The 19,380-nt window shown below is 42.5% G+C and overlaps 1 protein-coding gene across 1 annotated transcript in view; it reads right to left on the bottom strand.

The window, feature by feature from the left end:
* The window catches only part of LOC124796073 (chondroitin sulfate proteoglycan 4), a 543,527-nt gene that overhangs the window by 334,951 nt on the left and 189,196 nt on the right, over positions 1–19,380 (bottom strand). The window contains exon 7 of the mRNA XM_047260159.1: positions 2,958–3,155. Coding sequence (XP_047116115.1) covers positions 2,958–3,155 — 198 coding nt within the window. The remainder of the gene's footprint in view (positions 1–2,957; positions 3,156–19,380) is intronic.

Genomic DNA, 19,380 nt, shown 5'->3' with positions numbered 1-19,380 from the left:
CTATTGAGAAAAATAGTGGAATCTCCAAAGAGATCAAGCAGCAGTGTAACATCATAACAGTAATGCAAAATAGGAAAATGAGAGTTCTTCGGCTTCCATTTTGGCACAACAACAATGTCTTGGAAGACGGATATAAGATGGACACAAAAAAAAACCAATGCAGGGATAATAGATAGTATTAGAATTAAATCAGACGACACTGAGGAAATTAAATTAGAAAACGAGATATTGAACGTTAAGATTGCTGTTTGGGCAGAAAAATAACTGATTATGGCCAAAGTATAGAGGATATCTACATCTACATCCATACTCCGCAAGCCACCTGACCGTGTGTGGCGGAGGGAACCTTGTGTATCTCTATCGGTTCTCCCTCCTATTCCAGTGTCGTATTGTTCGTGGAAAGAAGGATTGTCGGTGTGCCTCTACGTGGGCTCTAATCTCTATGATTTTATCCTCATGGTCTCTTCGCGAGATATACGTAGGAGGGAACAATATACTGCTTGACTCCTCGGTGAAGGTACGCTCTCGAAACTTCAACAAAAGCCCGTACCGAGCTATTGAGCGTCTCTCCTGCAGAGTCTTCCACTGTAGTTTATTTACCATCTCCGTAACGCTTCCGCGATTACTAAATGATCCTGTAACGAAGCGCGCTGCTCTCCGTTGGATCTTCTCTATCTCTTCTGTCAACCCCATCTGGTACGGACACCACACTACTGAGCAGTATTCAAGCAGTGGGAGAAGAAGCGTAGTGTAACTTACTTCCTTGGTTTTCGGATTGCATTTCCTTAGGATTCTTCCAATGAATCTCAGTCTGGCATCTGCTTTACCGATGATCAACTTTTTATAATCATTCCATTTTAAATCACTCCTAATGCGTACTCCCAGATAATTTATGGAATTAACTGCTTCCACTTGCTGACCTGCTATATTGTAGCTAAATGATAAAGGATCTTTCTTTCTATGTATTCGCAGAACAATACACTTGTCTACATTGAGATTCAATTGCCATTCCCTGCGCCATGCGTCAATTGGCTGCAGAACCTCCTGCATTTCAGTGCAATTTTCCATTGTTATAATCTCTCGATATACTGCAGCATCATCCGCAAAAAGCCTCAGTGAACTTCCGATGTCATCCACAAGGTCATTTACGTATATTGTGAACAGCAACGGTCCCACGACACTCTCCTGCGGCACACCTGAAATCACTCTTACTTCGGAAGACTTCTCTCCATTGAGAGTGACATGCTGCGTAGACTGACAATGGTAAGAAAAGCGTTTCGAAGAAAGAGGTGTTCGCTAACATCGAGCACAGACTTAAATTTTAGGAAGTCTTTTCTGAAAGCATTTGTACGAAATGTAGCCTTGTATGGAAGCGAAGCACAGACGATAAGCAGTATTGACAAGAAGAGGCTTTAGAAACTTGGTGCTACAGAATAATGCAGAAGATTAGATGAGTAGAGCACGTAACTTAGGAGGAGGTGCTGAAAAGGAAAGAAAATAAAAGAAATTTGTCGCAGAACCTGACTAGAAGAACGAATCACTTGTTAGACACATTCTGAGATATCAAGGCATCACCAAATTAGTGTTGGAGGGAAGTGGGGGTGTAAAAATCGTAGAAGACCAAGTGATGAATACAATAATCACATTTCGAAGGATGTAAGTTGCAGCAGTTATTCAGGGATGAAGAGTCTCGCACAGGATAGAGCAGCATAGAGAACTGCATCAAACCAATCTTTGGACTGAAGACCACAGTAACAACAATCAGTTTTGCAGTTCCGTTTCATGAACTAAACGTTCAGTTTTTAAAAAAATATACTTTAATCTGACTATCGTTTCGGCTTACTGAGAATATAGGGTTGTGTTTTGGTAATTTGAGATGTTTGTAGACACAGTAATCGTCAGTGTTTTTCCAGAAGAACACCAAAAGATTGATGGAAATGAATATCTACCTGGCACTGTTCTCCACCCAAAAGATTATGATGTGACTAAAGTGCATGGAAAAAGGAAGCAGTCATTTAGCAGACTAAATGCATTTTATTTTAGAAAAAAAGCCGATGAAAGATGTTTTCTTATATCTGGTGAGGAGTCATTTTTTTGTCAAGGAGATGTTGTTAGAAAGCACTCCGTTACTTCTGGGGATACGGCTTTTCGATTCAGGAACATCATTTTTTAAAAAAAGGTGTTGGTATTTAACGTACTAACAAAGACACCAAGTTCATCAGTTTAAAGTTAAAGTAAAATAATTACTGAAATGATAATTTTTATTTGGAAAACAGAATAAAAGAACTACAATTCGTGCAATATATTTGATTGCTGTATTGAATAAAACCATGTTCGCTATTCGCCTACTTACTTAAAACAAATAAACAGGAAAAGTAGTAAGAGCGACCCTTCTGGTTCTATTCGCTCTTTTCTCTGGGCTAAATGCAAGCAGAAAGTTTTTATTTTTTTATGTTATAGAAGCGTGAGTTAGGTCCCAAACGTAATTATAATTTTAAAAATAGGCACAAGACCTGTAACCACGTATAAATTTGATTTTCATATTTCTTTTAATATTATCTATTTTTTTGAAACTGAAAACTGTTACGTTGCGTCGCATTTTATGGCAATTATTTATATGTTTGTAAAAACAAAACAAAAAATATCTCAGACTTGTGTACGAGAGTAGCTCTCGAATGTGTACCTGTTCTAAAGCACAATGAAAAAAAAAAAAATCGTCTGTTGGATGGCTCGAGAGAGCAGCAAAATGACACCTTTCCCGGCGGAAGCTTCCAGACACGTATCCCCGCGCGTTTTTTTCCAGGTGTGAGAAACGAGGAGTGAGAGAGGAAGCAAGACGAGTGGGACGGGGTGGAGGTTGTGCCCGGACGACGACGGAAACGAATGCGCGCGGCGCGCCATTCATCATGCAGGCGCGGGCAATATAGTGGGCGAGGCGTGAGCCGCGGGCTGCCTACCTGGGCCAGGCGCAGCGTCTTGCCGGGCGGCAGGAAGAGCAGCGGCGGGTCGTTGACGGGCGTAACGTTGACGTGCAGCGCGAAGCGGTGGCGCCCCTGCAGGTAGCCGGGCAGCGTGAACTCAGCGTCGGGCGACAGCTCCACCTCCAGCGAGACCGCGTCCTGGTGCTGCTCCGAGCCGTCGTGCGTGTACCGCACCTGCCAACCGCACACGGAAAGAGAAGTTACTTGCTGTCTATCCATCCACTACACAATCTAATGAAAAGCACCCGGACAACCCCAGGTAATTCAGAACTGACCACTAGACGTTACAAGAGGAGGACCCGTCAGTAGCGGAGATTCGTGCACCATCGGCTGGCTTACACTACCGGCCGCGTCTCCAAGCAGCAAACGTGTACAGTAAACAGGAGCTGGCTTACGTATCCATATGCACTGGAGTAGGATATCTTCTTCCTCTCTTCAGTGCTTTCTCTGCCTTTAGTACATGATGGTGGTTGTTGTAGTTCCTAGTGAAGCGAAGATATTTTGAGGAGCGCGGTACCAATTTTTAAGGTAAGTTGTTGTATTTCGGTTGATTGATTCGGGCGAGGGGGCAAAACAGCGATTTCATCGGTCTTACCGGATTAGGGAAGGATGAGGACGGAATTCGGCCGTGCTCATTCAAAGGAACATTTGACTGAAGCGGTTTTAGGGAAATCACGAAAAACCTAAATCGGGATGCCCGAAACCGGTTTGAATCTTCGTCCCCCGGAATGCGAGGCCAGTGTGCTAATCACTGCGCCACCTCGCTCGCTGCTATATTTTGGTTACCTGTGTTGTGTAAGGAATGACATCTACCAACGTTTCATGATAATTTCTATAGAAGAACGTACAATACTGGAGTTCGTCGTGGAGTACAAGCCACCACCTTGTCTTTCAGTATCGTTCAGAAGTAATTTAAATTTTTTAATTGTATTTTCTACTTTTTACTTCTTTTAAGACTGAAATGGAAGAACATGAGGAAAAGTAAGAGGAAAATGGAATAAGGAGTGCATGAAAATGGGAGTGAGCGAGGGTGGCTGCTAAAGCGTTTTCAACGATTAGAAAAGAAGATCGCGACTAAAGAGAGAATATAAAAGCAGAAAAAATAAAGACTGAAGGAGACAGTAGAAGAAAGATGTACTGCAGTCGCGTGTTCCAAAATAAAATAAACACACAGAGGGTGGCCATAGACAGTCAATTACATAGTGGCGGAGTAAACGGGCAATAATGGGTCAGCAGAAGAAACTGAAAAGCGCACTCTGTTTTCTGAGTCATTTGAAGAACACTGGGTTCTGTGAACCTAGTTTAGAATCGGACCGTTTCTTGGATGTGTGGATGAGCAGAATATATTTTATTGGATGTCTCTGTAAAACAGTGATCTGAACATCGGCGAACTAAGCTGAAATCGTAACAATACATACCCATGGTTATGTGTTCTATTATTATTCAGTAAGTGCCAGTGCACATCGCTAACAATCAATATTATCACAGAAAGACAATGGCCGATACTGCGAGGCACTTTCTACGAACGTTATATTGGTAATAGTCTTATTTTCGGTTTAATTAGATATCAAATAATCACTACATTGTGCTATTCATAGAACATGTATTGGGGCAACAAAATAATGTATTAATATTCCGATTAACCACGACAGTTTTATAGTAAAGTCTAAAGACTTAAGCCGGCCAATACTGCACGACTTTCCCCTATAAAGGAAGGCGAGCAATATTGTCAGTAGGAAGGAGTTACAGCAGAATGAGACCGCAGTGGTCTAGTCATTGAATATAAACTGAGTAACAAATCCATCGAGGAGTCGACCATTGGCGAAGTGACTGTAATGGTAACGCGAGGGAACAACCACAGCTAACAGAACGAGATTTTGCCGGCCGATGTGGCTGAGCGGTTCTAGGCGCTTCAGTCTGGAGCCGCGCGACCGCTACAGTCGCAGGTTCGAATCCTGCCTCGGGCATGGATGTGTGTGATGTCCTTAGGTTAGTTAGGTTTAAGTAGTTCTAAGTTCTAGGGGACTGATGACGTCAGATGTTAAGTCCCATAGTGCTCAGAGCTATTTTTGAGAACGAGGTTTTCACTTTGCAGCGAAGTGTGTGCTGGTATGAAACTTCCCGGCAAATTAAAACTGTGTGCCGGACCGAGACTCGAACTCGGGACCTTTGCCATTTGCGGGCAAGTGCTCTACCAAGTGAGCAACCCTAGCTCGACTCACGCCCCGTCCTCACAGCCTTACTTCTGCCAGTACCTCGTCTTCTACCTTCCAAACTTTACAGAAGCTCTCCTGCGAACCTAGCAGAACTAGCAGTCCTGAAAGAAAGGATATTGCGGAGACATGGCTTAGCCACAGCCTGGGGGATGTTTCCAGAATGAGATTTTTAGTCTGCAGCAGAGTTTGCGCTGGTTTGAAACTTCCTGGCAAATTAAAACTCTGTGCCTGAATGAGACTCGAACTCGGGACCTTTGCCTTTCGCGGGCAAGTGCTCTACCAGCCGAGCTACCCAAGCATGAAAGGATATCCTTTCTTTCAGGAGTGCTAGTTCTGCTAGGTTCGCAGGAGAGCTTCTGTAAAGTTTGGAAGGTAGGAGACGAGGTACTGGCAGAAGTAAAGCTGTGAGGCCGGGGCGTGAGTCGTGCTTGGGTGGCTCACTTGGTAGAGCACTTGCGCGCGAAAGACAAAGGTTCCGAGTTCGAGTCTCGGTCCGGCACACAGTTTTAATCTGCCAGGAAGTTTAACCACAACTAAATCAAGAGCAGGTGCACCTCATGTACTGACGGTCAGGGATCGTCGAGCATAGCAGGGGCGTTCCTAAACAGTGCTCATCAAACTGTGGCCAGCGGGTGACATGCAGCTCGAATCAAGAATTCGTGTGATCCGCAGTTCTTACCCGAATGTTAAAATAATATGCATCTAGCAACTAACAACCGAAGTCAAACACGTCAACTAACGTGAAGAGCTCCTTAATAGTGTAGTTTTTCTGCTGAGTAAGAAATGAAACTACTGAGACAGTAAAAATGTGCTTAATTTTAATTGAAATTGGTAAATTCGGCTGTGGAATGAGTACAGTTGGGCGCTCACCTCAGAGGCAGAGCGTTAAGCAGGGTGGCGCCTGACCATTGCAAGGTTAAAGCCTACAGGATGTGAGAGGGGCTACGCTTTATTGTTTGTCTTTCAGGACTGATAATTCACGAAGTTGCGCAACCAGTACCGATTAGCTTATATGGTATAAATTTCGACACGGAAGTAAAATGGATTCGTGTATTCGCATTACAGAGATGGTCATTATCAAATGTGGTACCGTACTTACTTGTAACAAAGAACATTAAATTAATTAAGGCTGCTGTAATACAACGCAGTCAGTTCAAGAAAATTTATCAAACCATTATGATCGTGTTTCATATTCAGTTCTGTATTTAAATATGAGTACAGATACTACTCTGCTGAGCCAAAGAAACTAACACACCTGAATAATATCGTTTAATGCCCCCGCCATCAAGCAGAAGTCCCGCAACACTTTGTGAGATGGACTCGACTAATGACTGAAGTACTGCTGGAGGGAATTGATACCACGAATGCTGCAGGTCTGTCCATAAATCCGTAAGAGTACGACGGGGTGGAGATCTCTTCTGAACAGCATCGCACATATGCTCAGTAATGTTCTTGTCTCGGGAGTCTGGTGGCCAGCGGAAGTTTTTAAACTCAGGAGTGTGTTCCCGAAGCCATTCTGTAGCAATTGTAGACGTGTGAGGCGTCGCACTGTCGTGCTGGAATGGAATTGCCCAAGTCCACCGAAATCCCCAATGGACATGAACGGATGCAGGTGATCACAGAGGACGCTTACGTACGCGTCACCTGTAAGAGTCATATCGAGACGTATCAGGGTCCCATACCAGTCCAACTACACACGCCCCACACCATTACAGAGCCTCCACCAACTTCAACAGTCCCCTGCTCACATGCAGAGCCCATGGATTCATGAGGTTGTCTCCATACCGTACACGTCAATCGGCTCGATACAATTTGAAACGAGACTCGTCCGACCAGGCAACATGTCATCAACCTAACGGCAAATACGCCACCATAAAGCAACAACCCATCCTCTGTATCCTCTACACATGGTGGCAAGTAACGGTCTCCAGGCTTTCGCCAAAACCAACGTCATCAACAGACCAATGTCGGTGTTGGGTCGCATGCAAGGCGTAAAGCTTTCTGTCGTGCAGTCATCAACGGTACACGAGTGGGCCTTCGGACCCGAAAGCATATACAGACGATATTTCGTTGAATGGTTCGCATGCTGACACTTGTTGGTGGCTCAGCGCTGAAATGTGCAGCAATTTGCGGAAGAAGCTGCACTTCTGACATTCACTATACACTCGTGAAATGGTCGTACGGGAAAATCCCCACTTTAACGCTACCTCGGAGAGGCTGTGTCCCATCGCTCGTGTTTTGACTATAGCACTACGATCAGACTCCCTTAAATCTTGGTAACCTGTCATTGTAGCAGCAGTATCCGTTCTAACAAGTGCGCCAGGCACTTGTCTTATACAGGCGTTGCCGACCCACAGCGCCGTGTTCTGCCTTTTCACATCTCTCTGTATTTGAATATGCAGATCTATATCAGTTTCCTTGGCGCTTCGGTGTGTTATTAATCAAAGTCGTCCGCACACATACTAAAACAAACAACATCTCTCCTCGCTACAGTAGTCTTAGAACCGATGGATCAGTATGGCTGGCAGCAATCTGGAAAAGGCCTCAGTTAGAGGCAGAGTGTTCCGAATGGTGTAGATATGATGTGATCACCACTTATGTCCGCCCCGATAACTGAATGGTTAGCGTGACAGATTGTGGTGCTACAGGCCCAGATTCGATTCCAGGCTGGATTCGGGATTTTCTCCGCTCAGGGACTGGGTCTTGTGTTGTCTTCACCATCATTTTATCCCCATCCGGCGCGCAGGTCGCCCAATGTGGCGTCGAATGTAACAAGACCTGCACCAAGGCGGCAGGAGCCGTCCCGCAAGGGGCCTCCCTGCCAATGATGCCAAACGCTCATTTCCCGTCAACTTATGGCGCTTTATTATAGCTAGTCAATTACGAACTGACGTTACACGGACATATGTATATAAGTTATCAATTAGTAATAAGATTGATACATATGCTGTCCAAAGGGTCGCCTCACAATGTCAGTATTGGCTATTGAGCAAAACCTTTTTAGGAGCACTGTGCTAAAATATCTCATGAAATCAGCGGAGGAATTTACTCGGAGTTTCTAACTGCTACCACCAGTCCATTTAGCCCCATGGCAATGCATAGGTAGTTAAAAATGAATGGGGTACATTGATCGATCAACTCCCTATAAGCGACACATTACTGCGGTCACTGGTAAGCTACGCTTGAGATACTGTAAGGGGTGACGTCACTAGTCAGTGGATGACTGTAAACGAGTGTTGCGCAATGATAAATCACCTTATGCCCTGTGGCAGACCGATGGAAGGGTTTGGTTTTGGCGAAAGCCTGGAGACCGTTACTTGCCACCATGTGTAGAGGATACAGAGGATGTGTTGTTGCTTTATGGTGGCGTATTTGCCCTTAGGTTGTCATTCTCTTGGTGTTCCTGAGAAAATACTAAATGCGGGAGGATATGAACACATTTTACAGTAGAGAAGCAGTTACATGACGATCACTTTATCTTCATGACAATGCACTCTGTCATAAATCAGCATCTGTGGGCAATAATTTGTGGACAATAACATTCTTGGAAAGGAGCGGTCTGTCCAAATTTCCGACCTGAAAGCTGTAGCACACCTCTCTAATGAGATACTATGTCGGCTTCCTTTTATATCCCACGGTCCAACATTATTACAGTATCTGCTTCCGCTCTTGGGGAAGGATGTGCTTCCATACTTCGACAGACATTGACACCTCACTGAAAGTGTCCCCATTGGAGTTCATGACAAAGGCGAAGGCTGCATGCACTCCTTATTAATGTTCACTTATAGGTGACCAGATACTCTCCATCAGGGAAGATACACCGTTAGAATCTACGTTTACAGTTATACATTGTAAATTTATTACTTTATCCATGATCTCCATTATTTTATAACTGATGCTCCGAACTACATTGAGCGCTCCAGAAATGGATTGCGTCCACGAACCTATATCTCGATTAAAACAACAAAATGAGATACAGTCGAGCACCGAAGAGGCTGATGTGTTCGATTTGTCTTGGGCAGCTTGCACAATATGACTACAGGAGCAATGGTTGTACTCTTCAGTTCTGGACACGTTTGCAAGCTCCGTGTCAACGAGCAGTTTTGGGTTTGCTCTGGGGGATGGTAGTAGCATCAGTTTCTGTTGCGTCCTTCAGGAACATACGGAACACCTCTACGGAGAAGAGAACCTGCCTTCCGGTGATTTAGGCGGAACTTGGTTACGGTTTAACACAGGACTGACCACGGTGTGCCTAACCACATGCGAGCTGGTTGTACGGGTCTACCTCTGCTGGGAAGTACCAGGTACCGCACAACATTTGAGTCACTATTGCGGTGTCGCATTTTTCAGTCGGCACAACTCACTTGAGTTTGGCAGAATCGTGGTGTCAGCGCTGTTTACTCTTCGCTATTTGATTGTGGTATGAAGGGCTTTCACATGTCCAGTGGCTATTTGCACAGAAAGAGGCAGTTAAGTGAACTATCGTCACAGGTATATAAAGTGAATGGGAGCAACAGAAGGGAGGGACAAGGATTCTCAATGTCTATTATGCAGTCGTTTAAGCGACGAGTACTGAAAATTGGTTGTGAAGCGACATTAGAACACCATGTAGAAAGAATTTAAAAATTTAGTTGACAGTGAAACAACAAAAAAATTACAAATCAGAATAGCCGTAAGGTGAGCAAAACATCTATTCTTCCGAATGTTGTTGTAATTAATGTGCGATTTCACTCACTTTGGTGACCAGAGAATTAGATATTATTGTCACATACCCAATTTTTAGAGGTGTATTGGACTTGATATTCTCTAACTGTAATTGTCACAGAATTTTTAGCAGTTTCCTTACACCAATTCCATCCAGCGCTGGGAACACACGCAGAATCAGATCTGTATTATCTTTGTGCTACTTCTCTGACAAAACTGCCTTAGCTTCATCATTCAATAGCATTTGATCTTCTATTGGAAGAGAGGTAATTAGAGACTGCAGCCTTCGATGTGGGATGTTTACGTAATAAGACAGAAAAGTATACGTACTGAAGTTTGATCACCCTTGTACCTTCCGATCGAGCTTGCTAAAGCGACCCAACGTAATTTCAATTGAAATCATCAGAGAAAACAACTGAAGTAAATTAAGTCCAGATAATACTGTGTAACGCTTGGTTCTGCAAACACTGATTCTTTTCCAGTTCCGCTCAGCTCGAGAAATGAGGTTGTAAGACAGGATGTCGATACTTAATTATATAAAAGAAGAGATATCAGCTAAGAGGAAACTACACTGTGATCATCTGCCTTTTATCTTTTTCAGAACACTTGCATTGTCCATTTGAATTCGTCATAGAATTGAGGACGATGTCACTTAACTAACTAGTCCTCCCTTGATATCTTCTTCTTTTTACAGGAATTCCCTTTCAGGAGAGCTGTGGAAATTTATAAGCTCGTAATAAATGCGATAGAAGTAGTCGCCGAAATAAAAGCGAGTTCCCCTTCCAAGAGATACAAAAGGTCTATCTAGAGAAATATTTCAAAAACCTCTTACACTGTTATTAATGTTTCTGATAAGTCTTTGAACAACTTCGAGAGCACTCTTTCTGCTCGACTGCTAGACAAATGTACATATTTATTGAGTGAACTGGATGAAGCGGTGAAAAGAGGAAGAAGTATTGTTTTCTTGATACTGATGAGCCTTCCGCAGTGATCTGTCGCCAGACTTATGACGCTCGTATCTGCAACTATCAGAGAAAATACCTTAAGACCGAACCATTATGACAGATACATCACAGTAACGCCAATAAAGTGGCTCTGAGCACTATGGGACTTAACATCTGAGTTCATCAGTCCCCTAGAACATAGAACTACTCAAACCTAAGGACATCACACACATCCATACCCGAGGCAAGATTCGAACCTGGGACCGCAACGTCACGCGGTTCCAGACTGTAGTACCTAGAACCGCTCGGCCACATCAGCCGGCACCGCGGCCGGCCAGTAACGTTAACATAGGTATTAAAATATTTAACCCCACTTTTTGAAGAATATCGTAAATAGAACTGAGATCCTGAACGTTCAGTCGAATCTATAAAAGTAGTCTACGTCAGAATTCTATTTACGGGAAAAATTCGTATCTTGTAGATTGACAGTATTGTTACAGCCAGTGACTGTTGTGCTTTTCTCGATAATCAAAATATATTTTATGTTCTATACGACTATGTTCATACATATAGCCATTACCAAAGTATTAACCAACTTTTTTTTAACTAACTTCTCCGTGGGAAGCGACGTAAGAGGATAGTTTTGTGCAGTGATAACATTCTCAGAAACTGGGTTAAATAAAATACAAACACGTCTTACAAATGCGTTGGCTCTGTGCTAAAGACAATACGTTCTATATGAAATGGCGTACGGCTATTGATCTTGCAGATATGTCACAAAGAATGTCCGAGTGGAGAGATATGTCGAGGACAATTGTTTATATTAATTTGGAAACGTAGAATTGTTTTCAGTTGATGGTTTGTGTCGTGGAGTTATCTTGAAACCCTCTCCAATGACGAACATAGCAGTGTATATCTTCTAGGCTAATATAAAAATTTCGAGAAACGAGTCTTCAAAACCGAACCACAGCCTTAGAAACATTAGCTAGCAACCCACCACAGCAATCGCGGAGCTGCTGCCATCAATTCGACAAATACAGCATTTTTACAGTCTGCTTCTCCTCTTGTTAACAGCACGACGTTTCTCAAACGACTACACACAGCGGTATATATGCTCCGGAAACAACCTTGCCGCTATGGTAACATGGTTCCCGTAAGATCACCGATGTTTAGCGTTATCAGTCTAGGGTAGCACTTCGATGGGTGTCCGACAGGATCTGCCGATCGTTGTTGACACGCGAGGTGCACTCAGCGCTTGTGAGGCCAATTGAGGTGCTACTTGATTGTAGCCGTTTCGGTCACAAAAACTGCAACGATCGCGAGAGCGGTGTGCTGACCACTTGTTCCTCAATATTAGCACCCATTGACGCCTATGGGCTGAGGATGAGATGGCTGTCCATCGGTACCGTTGGGTCTCAAGGCCTGTTTAGACAGAATTTGAGTTTGAGATGTGCACTGGCGGCCACACGCATAGTACCATTACGCTAATAACTTCACTGCAGTCGTCGAAAAACTATCTATCGGTGGACATTCTTTTCGCGAAACGCTATTAGAAAGTTTAGACAACTGACATTTGCTATAGACTGCAGAACAATTCTATTGCTGCAGACATACGTCCCGCGTGAGGACGGCGAAGAGAAAATAAGAGAAATTAGGGCTCCTACGGAGGCATATAGATAGCTGTCTTTCCCACGCTCTATTTGCGACGAAGGAGAATGACTAGTTGTGGTTCAAAGTACCTCATGCAGACTACGGTGATTTGCTGAGTATGTATGTAGGTAGATGTAGCTGTAGAGCCGGATTAACTCTCTAAACTGTACAGGGTGGTTCATTGATAGTGACCGGGCCAAATATCACACGAGATAAGCATCAAACGAAAAAACTAGAAAGAACGAAACTCGTCTGGCTTGAAGGGGGAAAGCAGACTTCGCTGTGGTTAGTCCGCTAGATGGCGCTGCCATACGTCAAACGGATAACAATTGCCTTTCTTTAAATAGGAACCCCCTTTTTATTACATATCCGTGTAGTACGTAAAGAAACATGAATGTTTTAGTTGGACTGCTATTTTCGCTTAGTGACAGATGGCACTGCAATAGTCACAAACCTGTAACTACGTGGTATCACGTAACATTCCGCCAGTGCGGACGGTACTTGCTTCGTGATACATTACACGTGTTAAAATGGACCATTTACCAATTGCGGAAAAGGTCGACATTGTGTTGATGTATGGCTATTGTGATCGAAATTCCCAACGGGCGTCTGCTATGTATGCTACTCGGTATCCTGGACGACGTCATCCAAGTGTCCGGATCGTTCGCCGGATAGTTAAGTTATTTAAGGAAACAGGAAGTGTTGAGCCACATGTGAAACGTCTACCACGACCTGCAACAAATGATGACACCCAAGTAGGTGTTTTAGCTGCTGTTGCGGTTAATCCGTAGCAGACAAATTGTGCGAGGATGGAGAATCTCAAAAACGTCGGTGTTGAGAATGCTACATCAACATCGATTGCACCCGTACCATGTTTCTATGCACCAGGAATAGCATGGCGACGACTTTGAACGTCGTGTACAGTTCTGCCACTGGGCACAAGAGAAATTACGGGACGATGACAGTTTTTTTGCACGCGTTCTATTTAGCGACGAAGCGTCATTCACCAACAGCGGTAACGTAAACTGGCATAATATGCACTATTGGGCAACGGGAAATCCACGATGGCTGCGACAAGTGGAACATCAGCGACCTTGGCGGGTTAATGTATGATGCGGCATTATGGGAGGAAGGATAATTGGCCCCCATTTTATCGATATCAATCTAAATGTTGTCATGTATGCTGATTTCTTAAGTAATGTTCTACCAATGTTACTACAGGATGTTTCACTGCATGACAGAATGGCGATGTACTTCCAACATGATGGATGTCCGGCACATAGCTCGCGTGCGGTTGAAGCGGTATTGAATAGCATATTTCATGACAGGTGGATTGGTCGTCGAAGCACCATACCATAGCCCGCACGTTTACCGGATCTGACGTCCCCGGATTTCATTCTGTGGGGAGAGTTGAAGGATATTTGCTATCGTGATCCACCGACAACGCCTGACAACATGCGTCAGCGTATTGTCAATGCATGTGCGAACATTACGAAAGGCGAACTACTCGCTGTTGAGAGGAATTTCGTTACACGTATTGCCAAATGTATTGAGGTTGACGGACATCATTTTGAGCATTTATTACATTAATGTGGTACTTACAGGTAATCACGCTGTAGCAGCATTCGTTCTCAGAAATGATAAGTTCACAAAGGTACATGTATCACATTGGAACATATGAAATAAAATGTTCAAACGTACCTACGTTCTGTATTTTAATTTAAAAAACCTACCTGTTACCAACTGTTCGTCTAAAATTGTGAGCGATATGTTTGTGACTATCACAAAACGAAAAAAGTGGTCCAACTAAAACATTCATATTTCTTTATGTACTACACGAATATGTAATAAAAAATGGGGGTTCCTATTTTTAAAAAAAACGCAGTTTATATCAGTTTGACCTATGGCAACGCCATCTAGCGGGCCGACCATAGCGCCATCTGGTTTCCCCCTTCAACCTAGACCGAAGTTTCGTTCTTTGTAGTTTTTTCGTTCGTTTGACGCTTATTTGGTGAGATATTTGGCCCGGTCACGATCAATGGACCATCCTGTATATTATAGAAATAGTTTTTGGTGAAATTTCCAAGCATCACTTAAACCTACAACGTTAAAAAGCTAAAATTTCGTTACAAAATACAGCTGCCCCCACCCCCTGCTTCTCAGTCATGTAACCCAGTCAGGTGCCGCAGACCTAAGAGGCGGGAATCGTCTTCGTAAGAACCGAGGTTGCGATCCCTGTCTGCAACCGAGATTTAGATTTCCTATGTCCTTAATCGCTTAAGACGACTGTTAGAATAGTTCCTTTGAAAAGGCACGACGGAAATTTGTCCCTAGTTCGAGCCTGCGCTCCACCCTCTAGTGATCTCGACGTCGACGAATATTAAATCCTACTCTTCCTTTTGCACTACGCCTTAGCAGTCCTATTGCACTCAGTTCTGGGAAAAACGCTAACATTTTATGCTTAACCTCAAAGTGGATATTTTCGATGTCTTCGGCAGTATGAGAAAACATAAACATCTGTGGATGGAACTTAAAACTGTGAAGCTCGTAAAGTAACACCAAAACTGCGCATTCACAGAAGTGATAGGAATTATTCAAACTAAAATTTCCTCCAAGTTTGTTTCTTCCACCTCCACCTGCAGCTCCTCCCACTACCTAAATGATACTGCTGTCGAACAACAATACCATCGTAGGTTAAATAACTGTTTCCACCGCTTTGGAAACGTCAGCTAGCAATCCACTATAGCAATCACGGAGCTGCTGCCATTAAATCACCCTCTCCAGCGCCAGCGTGTATTCAGAAATTGCAGTAGCCGAAAGCCCTTATCATCCAGGTACCGCCAGAGTAACCGTATCCTTTCTCCAGCTTTCATTCAGAGTAGCTTCCAAAATTTGTTATTTAACACGGTAGTTGCAAAATACTTGGCTTGTTTCCCGCCGAACAGTCATTCATTTCAACCCCATTTGCTCCTAAGAAGAATACCAAACAAGTAACAGAATTTGGCAAACTGGTGACCAGAAAGACAATCGTGATATCTCACAAAGCCATTTGAAAGCTACTAGCTTGCTACAACAGCTCAGTATGAGAAAGTGGTGTGTATGGCCTCGGATGTTATAGGCTCTGCAAATAATCACACAAACACTGAAATATTCCTCTGTCTCGATCTCACAGCTGCTGTGGCATCGGGCGAAGTACCGCTCATGAACGAGGTCAAGGACGATGCGTTCTTAGCGCGAGATTACGCGTCATATTGCTCCGAAGATAAACCAAGATACGGCTACTGAGGAACTTTCAGTCTTACGGCTGGTTTAATGCGGCGCGCCACAAATTTCCACTTATACCAACCTCTTCGTCCTCAGTTACTAGTTGGATATATTCTAGTCCATATTTCCACTACGGTTTTTACCCTCTACAGCTCTCTCTAGTGGAGCGGAAGCTGTGATCTGATGTCTTATCATCCTGTCCCTTCATGTCTACGTTTTCCATTTGTCCCTTCCTTCGCCAGTGCACAATCAGTCTTACTCCCGTTTTAATATTTTCTGTTGTTGCTAATATTACTCTGTATTTGGCTGATAAGTAAGAAATGATTATCTTCTTTCAGTTTAAGTTCACTGACCTCCACTAGATATCGGGTCTGATGACTATCTTGTAGTATGTCAAACTGAAACTTTTGCTAAATGGAAGCAGAAGAAATCTTTCATTAAAAATAAGCAAGATGAGATCTATAAACTATATTTACGTCAGGATGAAAGTATTTCGAGTTATATCAGAACATACTAAGTTAGAGCGATTGCCTACCAGGAGCACCACCAAAGAAGAACTGACAAACATAAGCAACAAAAAAAGCTGCCAAATTTGATCAGCAGATATTGCGGAAGCAATACAAAAAAGTGTCATATAAAAATATCTTTGAAAGCTTACCCTGGAAAGCAAATCTATTTACAAAAGAGAAATTACACAGAAGGAAGGGAGAGCCCACCAGCAAGATACAATACTTCCATTTGACTGATGAAGTCTTCCATTTGTAACTTATGCAACCATCCAGACTTGGCATGTACTAATTCCATGGAAACGTCTTGACCTCTAAAAACTTTATGTAACACGCGTTTCGAGTAATCATCATCAAATAAAATGTGCTTAGGAAAGCTCATACAAATGAGCTTTTCTAAGCATATTTTATCTGATAATGATTTAGATACTTCAGAAGTACAGAATATTCTGGTCATGGTCATCAGCGCGAGCATATAGAGATTTGAAAGCGTTAGATAAAACAAAAAAGATACAATTAATTTCAATAATACTACGAAAGAAGAGAAGATAAAATACTATAGAAACAAGAACAGAGGAAAGACAACAATCCCGAAAGAGAAGTAAAGGGCCTAGATGACAGAACAACAAAAGAACTCACAGCAGCTCTGGAAAAAATCGAAAACCAACAAATTTTGATCGATTATGGAACATTGTCACTAAACCTTAAGTTAACTCATATGCTTATCTTGTGCTGGAAACAAAAAGATATACAGCGAAAATGAAAGAACGCCAGAGTAATATTGTTGCGTAAGAAAGGAGGAAAGAATATAGGCGAGAACCCCAGAAGAATAAACATTTTGACACAACACGTATATTTTATGCAAGAATGTTAAACAAAATACTTAAAACAATAACTGTAGGATAACAAGTCGGATTTGGAAAGGGACAATCAACGACTGACGCAGTTTTTTTTTTATTTTACAGAAAACCTTTGACTGAACTGGTTGCTGATTTTTTCAACCTCTCCAAGTTTACTTTCATACATTTGCTGAAGTTGTAGCCATGTTTAAGGTTTTACGACAGATTACTGACAAGCAGAGAGAGTTTAACAAAAAGACTGAAACTGTTTTTATATATTTTGAGAAGGCTTTCCGTAGTATTTTTAGAAAAAGTTACGCAGAATAGATAGAAGTATGGCAAGCTACTCCCATCTAGTATCGACATGGACTCAACCCTTATTCGCGATTTTACTTCGCAAATGCAAGTTATGGAGAATAAAGGAGCACAGAGGCTACCCTTTACAGTTTGTATCAACTATCAAAAGTCTGCAAAAACAAAAATGTGTGATCTTAAATATAGTAGCGGTAATATGCAAGCCGTATGTACAGAACCGATACAAACAAATAAAGAGGGCCAGACCAGCCTAAAATCACTCCTATTCCTTCATGACCTTACAGCGATATTTTAAAGAGAAGATGATTTACAGAGACGAATTTATGAACTAAATAAAACATGAACAGACTATAATATGAAGCTACCATCTAGTAAATATGAGCCAAAAGTGATCTGTGGAAAATATTCACTGAGAATTAAGATAGCGATTAGTTTAAAAACAATCGAACAAGTACAATATTTTAACTATCATGGATATAAAATGTAGTATGAAGACGAAGAGTATGTCGATTAAGTTGAATAGATCCTTAAGTATCTGCGCTACAGTTAATAGAACTTTAAAGCATAAAACACAGAAAGAAATAGGACTGAACTTATGTAAAATAGTCACATTGTCAGTTCTGTTATATGGAAGTGAACCGTGGGTACTGAATAAAAGACCAGGAAAGCAAGTACAGGGAACAGAAATATTATTTCGTTGGAAAGTGAGTGGATGTATAAGACTAGATGGAATGCGAGGTGAAGATATTCGAAAGGACTTGAAAATTAGGAGTGTGAAAGAAGAACTGGATTAAAACATGAAGAAATGGAATGGACCATGCATAATCCTGGATCTAGAGAGAACATCACGCCAGATAAAGAACTCTCTAGAAGACCGAGAAAAAGATGTGAACCATAAAAGACCACAAATGGCCTAATACGAAAAGTGCAGAGAAGAAGAACTGCTCTTTTAGATCTTCTCATGAATTACAGGGATCAAAAAATTATTTGCAACAGCCTTTATGGTAAGATCCACACTGTGGTATCAAATAAAAGAAAGACTATTTTGCGTCACTGTTGTCAATGGTAAAATGACTTTTATAGTCAATACATAATATGGGTGGCAATCACAAAGGATTTTTTTTATTTTATTCGACGCTACAGTAAGGACATTGCAATACAGACGTATATTACGCCTCAAAATCAGCAGCTGATCAAAACCGGTACTTGATGAAGTTCCATTTAGAAAGGTTGCAATTATCTTGTCGGTTCTGAAATATGCTTTTCACTTACGAGTTGTGGACACTAGCTGCAGATATTGTTCAAAAGTAGGTCGAGCGCTTGAGAAGGAGCGCACTGTTAAAACAGAAGCTAGTAGCTTGGCCCTAAGTCTGTCAGAAACTGTAGGCTTACTTATTATCCCCTGCGGCAGGCTTAACCGCAGTTTGCGATTCCTTCCGCAGAGAACCGTGAGCCAGGTCCCTAGAGAGGCAAGCTACCAGAACTGCTGATATTGCCACAAGTTTGAGGGCAGCCGACGCGCGACACACCAGCCTGAATCTCTCAGCACACCAAGAAGGATGTGCGGGCTAGGGAACGAATTACCTCTACACAGGAGACTAACGGAATCATGGTTGTCAAAACTCCTCGTTCATACGGTCTGAAATGGCACAGATGTGCGAGGGTTGGAACTTTAATACTGCCAACAATTTATTTACAACATATAAATGGTTCAAATGGCTCTGAGTACTATGGGATTTAACATCTCAGGTCATCAGTCCCCTAGACTTAGAACTACTTAAACCTAACTAATCTAAGGACATTACACACATCCATGCCTGTGGTAAGTTTCGAACCTGCGACCGTAGCAGCAGCGCGGTTCCGGACTGAAGCGGCTAGAACCACTTGGCCACAACGGCCGGCTAAAACGTATACAAATCTCAAATGTTTCGAAGTTTTACCACCCTCGAAAAGAGTGACTA

The sequence above is a fragment of the Schistocerca piceifrons genome, chromosome 4 (genome assembly GCF_021461385.2).
Source record: "Schistocerca piceifrons isolate TAMUIC-IGC-003096 chromosome 4, iqSchPice1.1, whole genome shotgun sequence".
NCBI classification, from domain to species: domain Eukaryota; kingdom Metazoa; phylum Arthropoda; class Insecta; order Orthoptera; family Acrididae; genus Schistocerca; species Schistocerca piceifrons.
Note: the sequence above shows the minus strand (reverse complement) of the source record. Positions and strands in the feature narration are given on the sequence as shown.